The 12,659-nt window shown below is 50.1% G+C and overlaps 1 protein-coding gene across 6 annotated transcripts in view; it reads right to left on the minus strand.

The window, feature by feature from the left end:
* The window catches only part of KCND3 (potassium voltage-gated channel subfamily D member 3), a 114,278-nt gene extending 102,035 nt beyond the window's left edge, over positions 1-12,243 (minus strand). Inside the window, exons 1-2 of one of the 6 annotated variants that reach the window (XM_032132856.1) lie at positions 11,975-12,243; positions 5,574-6,758 (exon numbers count right to left, since the gene is read on the minus strand). In XM_032132856.1, the coding sequence (XP_031988747.1) occupies positions 5,574-6,682 (1,109 nt within the window). In that variant the 5' untranslated portion in view covers positions 6,683-6,758; positions 11,975-12,243. The other 5 variants (XM_032132862.1, XM_032132859.1, XM_032132857.1 and 2 more) reach the window with 5 other exon arrangements.
* Positions 12,244-12,659: the final 416 nt, after the last annotated feature.

A 12,659-nucleotide genomic window follows, 5' to 3' on the forward strand; every position in this document is an offset into this window, starting at 1 on the left:
TTTATATCAAGATGGTGAAGGGAAAAGGTTCCATCTGTAGTTTCTGATACAAAGACATTTCGCACACAATATCTGTAAATCCATTAGGAGGAGAGAATTGATACACGTTTGGTATAAGATGAAGCTGGAGTGAAGAGAATGAAAGCTCAAGGAAATGGCCTCTTTGTGTAGCTCCATCAATTCATGGTTTGATTGGACCTTGTGTGTATTAAATTCAAGTAGTTCTTTGGCCCATGGATGTAGGAATTGCTGACTGTGTGGGAAATGGTGAGAGTGATGAAATTCCAGCACCTTCCTTCACAAAGGAAACATCCCACATCTCATCCCTCTTCCCATTGGTGATGTTAAGTATGCAAAGTGGTGTTTCTATTCAAGAAGTTTTTCCTGCTTCAGTTTAATGGCAGTTCCCAAAGCCCTGACACGCACAGTGTGATTCCTGGCCCAAACAACAATCTTTCCAGAGGAGTGGGAATGGCAGTGCTCCAGAGATGATTTATTATTTTCCTTACTTCGCAAACTCCTCTTAGTCTGCGTGAAGGAGGGTGAATGAAGGTTACTATCAGCTTGAGTGGTTTTGCTGTGCAGAAATCAGAGCAGAGCTCGCTCTGCTCTCACGGTGCCTGGCACCAATCGCTGAAACGTGCTCAGGGTTCAGCCCAGCTGGCAGCACTTTGGCACCACGGCCCTCACGTGCCACTGCACTGCTCACACTCCCTCCCCACTCCTGTCCACAACCGAACAACAAGAAAAAAAGAAAACCCAAGAAATAAGCAAAACAGAGACTGATGTTTCTTTCAGGGCGGTTGCTCAGGCGCCTGTTCGCTCCTGTTCTCTCTGATCCACATTCCACAGAGGCAAAACTGAACCAAACCAGACCCTACCCCCAAATCCCCGCTCTCTACACACTCGGCTAATAGACCCTCTAAGAAATTTCAGCTCTTTCTCCAGATCAGGCTGTTGACATAACCAGGCCAGCAGGGCTGTTTTATCGACTTTCCAGCGTTAACCTGGTTCCTTAAATGAATTATACAGATGGGCCTGTGTTGTCCAAGTGCACTGAGCTGTGTCTTTCAAACTGATTGACCAGTGCAGCTGAACCTGAAAGAGGGATAGTGCTCTCAAAGCCATTATGTTCTTGCAGATTATGAGGGCGACACTCAGCCAGAGAGATTCTCCACGGAGCACCCCGAGGGTGCTGAGCTGAGGGAGCTCAGCCTTTCTATGCAAGAGAAAACCACACAATATGTCCCTAAGGACAAACCAAACCCAGCACCAGCCTCTGTTCCCTGGCCTGTGGTGCTGCTGCTTTCTTGACAAAAATGGCTCAAATTCCCCCATGACAATCACAATTTCCCCCAGGAATATTCCCTCCTTATAGCACCTTACAGTGCCTAAAGGGGCTCCAGGAGAGCTGGAGCAGGACATTTTACATGGGCATGGACTGACAGGACACAGGGGGAATAGTTTCCCACTGTGAGAGGGCAGGGTCAGATGGGATATTGGGAAGGAACTGTCCCCTGGGAGGGTGGGCAGGCCCTGGCACAGGGTGCCCAGAGCAGCTGGGGCTGCCCCTGGATCCCTGGCAGTGTCCAAGGCCAGGCTGGACGGGGCTTGGAGCAGCCTGGGACAGTGGGAGATGTCCCTGCCCAGGGCAGGGGTGGAACTGGATGGGCTTTAAGGTCCCTTCCAACACAAACCATTCCAGGACTCTCTTCCCCTGTCTGGGGCACCATGGGCAGCCTGCCTGTGATGCCCAGCAGGGCCCTGGGAGCCTCTCCGTGCCCGCAGTGGTGCAGGAGGATGTGGCACTCAGGGTTTCACAGCTACAGTTTGATGCCTCTGCTGCAGGTCATAGACACTGCCTAGGAGTCTGAAACATATTGCTGCTGTCAGATGAAATGAAAGCAGCTCTAAAAAGCTTAGAAAAACACATTCTCTGGGCAAAAGTGGCGTGGGGTTTAGTGGGGTGAGAGAGGTCTCGTGTTTGTGTTGCACGCGAGGGGCAGCAGCAGAACCTGAGGCTTCCCCATCCATATCACTCCCTAAAAGTGAATAAAACTGAATATTGGGTGGGGCTTGGAGCAACCTGGGCTAGTGGAAAGTGTCCCTGCCCATGGCAGAGGGTTGGAATGAGGTAGCCTTTAAGGTTCCTTCCTACCCCAGCCACTCTATGATTCCATGAAAACCAATGCACTGGTAACAAGGGAACCAAATTCACTCTAATTAACACATTTACCTATAGATGTAAACCCAGTGATCGCATATGGAATTAGCTGAAAGCCAGGACAGGGACCGCTCCTCTGCTGCTCTTGGCAGCACTTGCATTCCCGAGCGGGGGGTCCCAGGGGTCAGAACCCCCCACAGAACACAGGAAGGGTCTGGCAAAGGCAGAGCTCATTGCACTGGGGCTTTCGAGAGGGACGAGAGAGGAGATGGGAGCTGTTGGCCTCTTGAGAAAAATGTTTCTGCATGAACTGGAGAGCCGATTTTGAATTAATTTTGAATAGTTGTTTCAGTAATTCAGATTGATTTAAGATGCACCCAAGAATAATGCTTTCATTATAAAGCCTCCTGAGCAAAATTTAAATCGTGTTAAATTAAAAACAGCCTCTGTTAAACCAGGGCTGATGAGCACAGCAGAGGGATCAGAGATGCAGGGTCAGTATAATTTAATTCCTTTGCTTTGTTTCCCACTCCAGAAAAGCTGCTGTACCTGTCTCCCTGGGCTGTTAACTGCCTAAGGAGCCCCAAAGCCATCCCGAATTTCTCTAAACTGATTTGCATGGTAACCCCACCAAAAGCAGCGGTTATTTATTGATGCTGGGCTTCACCTTCAAAAAGAAAAACACTTTTATTGCCTTTTTTTTACAAGACAATCTGGAAATGTGATTGTATCCTAAAGATACTTGGGAATCTGGGAGAGCAGCGGATGCACAGTACAGGGGGAGGGTTTATGGTCTCCTACTGTTCGCTTTGGTTGTTTGCTGTAAGTAAACTTTTGTTTTATACAAATGGAGCTAATCTTAGTAACAGGGAAGAAGTTATCCTGCATGTTCCAGATCACTCCTCTAAGGCACTCTGTCAAAGCAATGCTGAGATTCCAGCATCAGGGAAACCCTCACTTACCTGGATTTAAACGTACTGGTGGTGAAAGCAAGCTACATATATATATATATATATATATATATATATATATATATATATATATATATGTATGGTTTTGAGTTAAAAACTGTTGTGCTTTATAGTTTCTTGTTTTAAATGCTGGCTGAATTATTAAGGGCAAAAGGCAGGAAATATTTAAGATCTCGATAAAAGCTCTGAGTGCTGCTGAAATCCAAGCAGTGAAGTGGCCAGCACTGAGGAGGGGAAGTCTGATGGATTAGGGAGCACATTGGAGACCTTGGCTGCATTTCTGGCAGCGTCTGTGCAGGAGGAATTGCCAGGACTCTCATTAGTAACAAGATCCCTCCAAACAGATTGAAATGACTTCTGAAGAGAGATGTATGTGAAATATTGTCTGAAAGTGCCAGTTTGTCAGAACTGGAAGGACTTTTGGGGAAATGAAGGGGGCCAGGAGGGTTAGCCCTGGGTGGTGAACTCCTCCAGGAGGATGGGAGTCAGGAAGGTGGAAATGACCTAAAATGACCAAACCACTACAAAGTCCCAAATCAGTAACACCAGAAGTCTCAGTTTTAAGACTTTGACAGCCTTTTATAGGTCCCTTTCCAATGAACCCTTACAAGGCCATGTTTAAATGTCTAATTTCTTAAATCCGTGTCAGCTCATTTCCAGCACTTGTACCTCTATGATTTCTGTGATTACAACAAATTGAGAACCCTCTGAGGTCCTTGGGAGCACTCGGGTCTGTCCCTGCGTTCAGAAAGGGAGGGAAAGGGATGCAAACCAAGGCACTGCCCTGGCGGGAGCAGAGCCTCAGCTGCTCTCCAGCACATTCTGCACGTACTGGGGCTGTTCCCAAGCAGCACAGGACGGCCCCTCGGCCCCAAGTCTCCTGTCACAAAGATGTAACAGCACGAGCGTGAATGGGTGCAGGCCTGTGTCCATGGAAGGATGGGTGTGATCATTATTAAACAGGAATCTGAAAATAGGACTGGATTTTCACGCATCTCCCCTTGTGCAGAGACACGTGAAGGAGCCACCCAAGGCAGGTGTCCCCCTGAAGCTGATCAGACACAGTGGTGGGGATGGGCAGGGAACAGACCAGTATGGACCAGTCAGAATATGGGAAGCTGAGCTACAGCGTGGGGCAGTGCTGGGATGCAAAGCCCAGCTTTGATTTCTAAGTAAGCGCTGGCCTTCCCAGGGTAAGGAACAGCTTTTGCCATAAATTTGCAAACTTTGCTTCGATATTAAAAAGGAAGAATAAGAGATCTTTAGGTGACTATGACAAACAGGTTCTACATTTCACCTAATGAAGAAATTCAGACTTTCAGTTGTCATATGCCCAGATTCGGCGCCTTTCTGACAGCTGAATTATGATTTTAATAATTTAAAAGTGCTACTGTGAGCCTGTTCATGTATAATAGGCACAGAGTAGTGTTTAAAATCAAAAGCAGTTTAGAGAAAAAGTGGTCACTGCATTACAAGGAGGAGAATTGTCTACCTCTGAATATTAAACTATGTGAACTCTCCAGTGGGAAACCTCTTTGCAAAGTAACTCTAAATTTCCCATACGAATGGGATGCAGAGATTGCACTTGATCCTGGCTTTGTGTGCGCCCAAAGCAGCAGCCTGCAATGCCTACTTTCCTCTACATAACCTTGTCAGGGTGAGGGTTTGGCCGCTCTGCTCGCAGAGGTTTTAGTTCAGAGCAGCAGAAGCTCAAATCTATAATCTCAGTCGCAACATCTGTAAGACGGAAATGAAATATAAGGGGGAAAAGTGCCCTCCAGGCTACATTCCCCTTGCTTTGATTTCATTATCTTTGTACCTGTCCATGGCAATGTTTGAAATTCTACTGCAACTGCTGCAGCACACTCAGTTTTCAAACTCACAGCTAAACACAGACAAGAAGCCCCTATCCTGCTCGATTAAGTAGAAACCAGATCATGTCCTGGCCATCACTGAGTATTTTCAGTACGGCGACCCACAACATCCACTTGAGTTCAGCAAATCTGTAGTTCCTGGCAAGCCAAGTGAAGAAACAACGACTGACACCGCAACGAGACACAACAGATACATCAGCAGCTTTGTGTGAACAGCATGGCTGGAGTGAATGTCAGAGAGAGCAGAGCTCTCTCTCCCAGCCCCTTGCACTCGGGTCAGCTTTTCCCTCCTGAAAAATGAATCAGGACCTGCTACTCCACCACCTTGCTCCTCCTGCACTCATTTACCGTGGTGCCGAGCATTTGCCAAGTGGGTGTAAGTGCTTCCTCTGGTTTATACAACTGCACACAAATTGCAGGAGTTGTAAGGCAAAGAACAATCAAACCCTCAACACTTCGAGCCCCTTCTCGAACATGCACCCAGGAAAATGCTGAGGAGGAGCTGAAGTCAAGCTCCCAGTACATGCTTGCCTGCTGCTCAGGAAAAGGAAAAGTAATACTCACCCCAGTGTTGTCATGGTTACAATAGTGTACCAAAAGGAAGCAGGAATACTGGTGAATTTGCTTGCCGAGGACCCTTTCTCTGCATAAAACATCACAGTTGCAAAGATGATGATTGCCATAGTGAGGGAAAAGAGGAGAAAGCCAAGCTCGGAGGCACAGCTCTTCAAAGTGTAGCCCAAGATTCTCAGGCCTTGGGAATGGCGAGAGAACTTGAAAATCCTGAAAACCCTAAAAACCCTTAGTGTGACAAAGGCTCCACTGACGTCCTCGTTGTTGGTCATCACCAGGCCAATGTAGTAGGGCATGATGGCCACCACGTCGATGATGCTCATCACGCTGCGGATGAAGCGGTAGCGGCTCGGCGCCGCAAAGAGTCTCAACAGGTACTCGACGGTGAAGATCATCACGCACGCCGTGTCCAGGCAAAAGAAAGCCACCGCGTAGCGCTCCCCACAGGGCAGCTCCTTGTTCCCCGGCACGGTGCCGCAGGGCACAGTTTCCACGACGTTGGTGATCACAGAGACGGCGATAAAGAACCCGGTGACGTAGTAAAAGACTAATGCTAAGGTGCTGGTGTGGGGGTTCTCGAAGGCTCGCCACATGGTCTGCCGGAAGCTCAGCGAGGGCATGGAGCCCTCCTGGTTGTTCTCGGAGTCGTTGTCATCCATCAGCCGCTCTGCGTTCTCCCGCTTCCTGTCCTTGTACTCTTCGTAGCAGCAGTCCCCGATGATTTCAGGGAGGATCCCGTAGAAGGCGAGCTCTTCGTCGTAAGCAGAGATGCACTCGTACCTGGGGTAGTGCAGCTTGCCAGTTCTATAAAAATTGAGGATGCACCTGAAGACCTCAGGGTCCCGGTCAAAGAAGTATTCCTTGGTGTCTTCGTTGAAGAAGAACTCCTTCTCTGTGCTGCCCAGGAGAGTGTCCGGGTACCTCTCCAGTGTAGTCCTCCAGGTCTGGAAGCGCCTGCCACTCACATTGAGGATGATCAGCTCATCTTGCCTCTTATTTTTCTCCGTTGGAGCCAGTGGCATGGGACAGTTGGCCACTGGCATCCATCCTATGGCAGCTGCCCTGGCGAAGGGCAACCACGCTGCTACTCCTGCTGCCATGATGAGCCCAGGCCGTGTTACTGGAGATGAGGCTTGGGATGTTCCTGGGACCTGCTGGGAGTCAGACCAGTTCCATCTAAAACACAAAACAGAAGAGAACACAGCACACAGTCACACAGGGCGTCCTGCCCCGTTGGGTTGAAGAGTCCAGGATCAGCACAGACGCGAGAATTTAAAACCACTGGCTTGCCCCCACCTCCCAGGTGAAGAATGATGCTGAACAAGGCACATGATAATCAGCTCAGCGGGGTTATGGCATTATTATGGATTGAAATTTTGAATAGCAAATGATTCCTCATTAAAAGCATTTGAAAAGTAGCATAAACACAGTAATTTATATTTGCTTCCTCACAAACAAGACTAATCCATAATTCCCCAGGTGTAAGCCTCATGTGCTCATCAGTTTAACTACAGCTGTCAAGAAAGAGCTGGGAACTCCAGTGAAATCAGCCTGCAGTGGAATCGTACACCACGAAAACCCGCGACTGGGCTTAGCTGCATTTCCAGTCCTAAAGAAGCTCAGTATGTTCTGAACCTCGCACTAAGAACATCTTTAGTTGAAAGAAATGGAAAGTTTTCTCTGGTTTTCACCAGTTGTCTTCCATCTTTAATGCTAGGCCTGGCCTCAGCAGCAGTTTGCTGCTGCTCTCTTTCATTTAGAGGTGGGGTTTATTCTTGGGAAATATTGCAGCCCTCCACTGGACCAGAGCAAAATTCTGATTTTTGGGGAAACTTTGTTCAGAATACCTGAGCACCAGTAAGCTTCGATCCCAGGTGTGACAGCTGATGGATTAAGCTACCAAGTACCAAGAACATCGGAATGAAGGAAGGCTCCAAAGCTGGAGAATTTCTTTCCAGCAGGAAGATGCTTTGCCTGTTTCCTGGCTAACAGGGGCAGAAGGCCTTCAGCTGAAGAACTGAAGGACTCTTAGGCTGAAACAAAGTATGTTTACTGCACTCTTGGATTTTTGTATGAGAAATATCCCAAGTTGTCCAGATCCTCAGCCACTGGAGGCCAACATTCTCTTGAAGTTTGAGTAGTTTTTGTGTTCTGATCTAGCCATGAATTTATCTTTCTGATCTTTGGTCAGAGTTCCTACAGTCTTTAACTTGTGTTTTAACTTGCATTTACTTTCACTTCCCTAGAGCTTTTCTAATTCTACCATGAAGTTATCTGAACAAAGGTGCCATCATCATATGAGATGCATTAGGAGCCCTATCAAAAGTCAGTTTATCAATGGAAATTCCATTGATTCCACTGACTCAGGCCCTCAGAGCTTAATTGTGTCTTTGTAGGCAGTTTTACTCTAAAGTTTTTAACTTACATGAGAGCTGCCATTCCAGCCAGTAAGGCTGCAGCCTTATTGATTCCAACAGGCCATCAAAATACTGAATAAAAAATGATGGAATCAGTCTGTGGTGAAAACGACTGAAGTGCTCACAGAAATGCTCTTCCTCTTCGGGGCAAATTAACATTCATCACCTTAATGTGGAGCATCTTTCTCTGCAATTTTACTATCTAAAGGACAATTGAAATCCCTCGTGCGAGCATCTTATTGCTGCTGAGAGCTTTTGCAATTACGAAACATATAATAATCCATAGTGATGCTTATCCCAAGGAGACACTTTGCTCATCTACATGGCACTGGAGCAAACATCCCACAATATTTCCCTCTAAAGAATTGTTCAGTATTACAAAGCACCACTTTTTCTCTCCCCCTAAAGAGAGAATTTATTGCGTTGATGGTGCCAGACTGGCCACCCTGGGGACCAGGCTCTGTCATCTGCGTGAGGCAGAGCTCAGCACTGAAAACTTTCTCTGCATGACTTTGAAAATCTCCCCCAGCCCTCAGCTGAAAAGGCATCTCCAGGGGCTCAGTGGGCTCAGACTGCAGCTTTCTACCGCCAGTGGTGGATCTTTTACCTTTTATGAAACATTTAAGAACAGGAGGCAGCAAAATAAGAATTATTTCATTCATTAATCACCAAATATATACAGGCAAATAACTGAGAAACCAAGAAAAGGCATCTCGTTCCGGCTTTCCCTGCTGGCAAACTGTCTTCCCTGGGTTTTGATTTCACTTAGCACCATCACCAGAGTCCTTCTGCCAGGACTGACTGGTGACCTGACCAGTTTCAGCACATTGGATCCTCATCTTCCCTGATTTCTCAGGGGAACCACGTTAGAAATCTCTTCTGTACTTTCATAACTTTGGTTGTGGATTCCAGGTTACCTACATTAGCTGCTGAGGCACTATAAATACTTCACATATAATTGTTCCAATAAAGCACTGGTAACTCATAAGTGACTTAGACATTTTTAAATCCATTTTTAAAAGATAAAATGGGTCCTTTCATGCTGGCAGTATATGTGGGGAAGCTATAAATATCTCAGCTATGAAAGGGACAGGAGATTAAAGCAAAAGAGAAAGAAAGGGGAATTCTTCTGTGGAAGTTTAGTTCCCATTTCTCTGGGTCCAAGAGATGTGGCGGGATAGGAAAACAGAGCGCACCCAGCTTAATTTTCAAAGTTACATTGAATCTGTCCCATTTGATCCTCAAAAGACACAAAAGATGACTCTTTTTCAGCTATAAATTATCTGAAGGAACAAGAGTGAGAAGAGTAGTGAAATTCCCTCTTGCAGAGGTTTTGCTTTTTCTTGTCCATGACTCCTTGGAACTCTACCACTCCCTGAAGGAAGTGAAAGAAAATTGGGAGAGAGAGAGGACTGGATTTATAATTCTGAACTGCACAACCTAAGCTGAGTAAAAAAAAAAGATGAAGTAACCAATTTATCTAGAATGTAGAATTCCAGAATGTAGAAAGAATCCTCCTTTTCTGCCTGATTGGATTTTGGTAACTGCTAACCAGCCTATTTAGGCTGGTGAGCAATTGGCTGGACTCAAAATCTAATGTACTGTTGACAGTCTCTGGAGCTCTCATAGAAAACAGACACACTTTAATTCTAACAAGCATATATTTAGCTATATCCATATTTCTAATTTTAATTACCGTAATTTCTGCATGTAATTTAAAAGGAACTGGTTGACAGCAGACCGGCACCCTGCTGATGACATTTAGAAGACTGGTACACAAAATAGAATGATTTGCCTCCTGATTTAAAAAAGTATCTGTAGAGAGAAGAAGCTGTTTTCTTTAGGTAGCTGTGGGGACAGTGAAACAGTCAAGCAAATCTGATAGAAAAGTCTGAGCATGAGCCCTCCGTCCCCCTCCCAGGACTCCTGACCCCATCGGATCCCTCCCGACCACTGCTGACTCCGCTGCAGCTGCTCCGGGGGCACCGTGGTCTCATCCCAGTTTGGAACAAAACCCCAACAGCCAAGGCTGGGCCAGGAAAGCTCTGGAGGAAAACTCGATAGAGAACAGTTATGACTGTTCACCTAAAGGGTCAAGAAATAAAGGATGGATTCTTACCACTTCAGCTCCCACAGCAATGCCACACTGATCAGTGTCTCTTCATCATCTCAAGAGAGCAGAGACAAACCAAAAATCTCAGTGTTTCCCTTTCTAGAAGCAGACAGGGCTGGTCTGAAATCCAACCGATAAACATACTGCAAGTTTCTTGATGAAAACTGCTAACAGGAGTGAAGAGCCTGGAGATCATTCCTTCTTCCCTCTCCTATCCTTGTTGGGTCAGGCTCAGGCAGCAAAGACACCTTTGCTTTAAAGCAAAATATGTCAGCTAAAGCCTCGGTGTCTTCTGTCAGTCACACATTCCTTTTCCTTCACAGCAACACCAGAAAATAAAACTTTCTTCAAAACACTCACTCCCTCAGTCTGTTGGGGAGATTTAGGCGCAAAAGCAACAGGCTTAGGATACATGCATGCAAACTTCTCCCCTCCCTCCCTCTCAGCGAGCCCAGAGAACCCCATCTTGCCGGCTCGCAGCGCTGCCTTACCTGGCAAGAAAAGACACTCGGCGCCCAAAAGTAGGGCTGAATGTGGGGAACGGGAAGGAAGGGGGAGCAGTCACTCCTCAGGATAAAAGGTGAACTGTGCTGCCTGCCTCTTATCTCCCTCTCTAAATGCAGTCAGAAGCAATCAGTAAATGTGATCATCATTGTGAAAGTATATATAGAGAGATGACTAAACAGCTTCTCCCTCATTGCTGCCGAGACGGAGGCTCTCCCTGCCTCTCTCGCCTGAGCTCGCTTCGCGTTGCCCCTTTCCCTTCCAGCACCGCTCGGAGCTTTCCTTTCGCTGCCCAGCCCAGCTGGGAACGGCACCCGGGTCCGGGAGATCCGCCGGGGTGGCCGCGGCCGGAGCTGGACCCGGCTGGTCCAGGGAGGCAGGCGGTGGAGCGCGGCTGGAGAAGGGCGGTGTGAGCTGACAGAGACGCCGGCAAATGGAGTCGTTAAATACACACCAGAGCCTACCCTGCATGCTAATGTGCCAAGGGGGAGATGAAGGGGGGAAAAGTATGGGATGAACTTCGCGGGTCTCTCCCGGAGCTCCCTGTGTGTCCCTCCTGGCTCTCGGTCAGGCGGGGACAAGGCAGGAGGGATTCCTTCTGGACCAGGAACTGAGCTATTCCTCCGGCATCACAAACCTACAACCAACACCTTGGCCAGGGCAGAAGGCTACATTCAGGAATAAAAAGAAATCATTCAGATTTAAACCGATCTTTCCCTATCTTCTTCTCCCTTCTTCCTTCCCACCACCTTTCCCTTTGCTCCTCGCCCTGCTGTTCTGGCTCGCTGTGCTCCTTTGCAGCTCTTACCAGTCCTGTCTCCACACCACCTCAGCATCCCTCTTTCATCCACGGTCAGAAGTTGGACTCGGCACGCTCAGAGACCCGGCAGCCTCGCTCATTTATCTGTTTGCTGTCGAATCTCCATTAAGTAAATAACCGTAAGCCCAAATCAGAGCGAGCCAGCCTTGCCCTGCTCTGCCGGGCAGCTCCCGGCGGTGACTGATGCGCCGCAGCGATAGTTGATGACTTCCATAAAGTGAGAGCGATACGTACACGAGCGAGCGAGGCTCGCCTGCCTCGCCATTGCCTCGCCTCCCTGCGCGGCTCAGCTCCGCACTTTATCGCCGGCAGTGCGGGGCTGGCACGGGCTGCGCGGCCACGGGCCGGGATCGGCAGCGGCGAGGGGCGGGAGGGAACCGGGGCCGGGGGTGGGAGCGGCCGGGGCACCCGCTGCCCCCGCCCCGCCCGCAGGTGAACCCCCGGGCCGGCGCGCCCCGCATCCCCCCGGGCCAGTGTCCCCCGCATCCGCCGGGGCCGGTCCCTCTCCTGCCCCCGCCCTCCCGGTGGACCCCCTCACCTCCGCAGGGCGCTCCCGGCCGCGGCCGCCCGCCCGGTGCCTCCGCGGCCATGAGGCTGCCGGGAGCGGAGCGCGGGGCTGCGCGGAGTGCGCGGGCGCGGGGCGGCGGCGGAGAGCGATGGGGAGCGATGGGGAGCGATGGGGAGCGATGGGGAGCGACGGGGAGCGATGGGGAGTGATGAGGAGCTGTCGGCACCGCGCGGCGGAGAGCGGCGATGGGCACGGGGCTGGCGAACGGCGGCGATCGGCGGGGCCGGGGACAGCTCCGCGCAGAGGGGAGGCGGCGCGGGGCGGGGGGCGGCGGGGGCTCCCCGCACACGGCCGCGTCCCCGCCCGCCGCCCGCCCGCAGAGCCGCCGGCAGGTGTCACCCGGAGCGAGCGGCGCCGGGCGCGGCAGCCCGGGATGGAGGCAGCGCTGGGCGAGGGGAGCGGGGCGCGGGACCCCCGGGATGGAGGCAGCGCAGGGCGAGGGGAGCGGGGCGCGGGACCCCCGAGATGGAGGCAGCGCTGGGCGAGGGGAGCGGGGCGCGGGACCCCCGGGATGGAGGAAGCGCAGGGCGAGGGGAGCGGGGCGCGGGACCCCCGGGATGGAGGCAGCGCAGGGCGAGGGGAGCGGGGCGCGGGACCCCCGAGATGGAGGCAGCGCTGGGCGAGGGGAGCGGGGCGCGGGACCCCCGAGATGGAG

The sequence above is a fragment of the Corvus moneduloides genome, chromosome 24 (assembly GCF_009650955.1).
Source record: "Corvus moneduloides isolate bCorMon1 chromosome 24, bCorMon1.pri, whole genome shotgun sequence".
Taxonomy (NCBI): domain Eukaryota; kingdom Metazoa; phylum Chordata; class Aves; order Passeriformes; family Corvidae; genus Corvus; species Corvus moneduloides.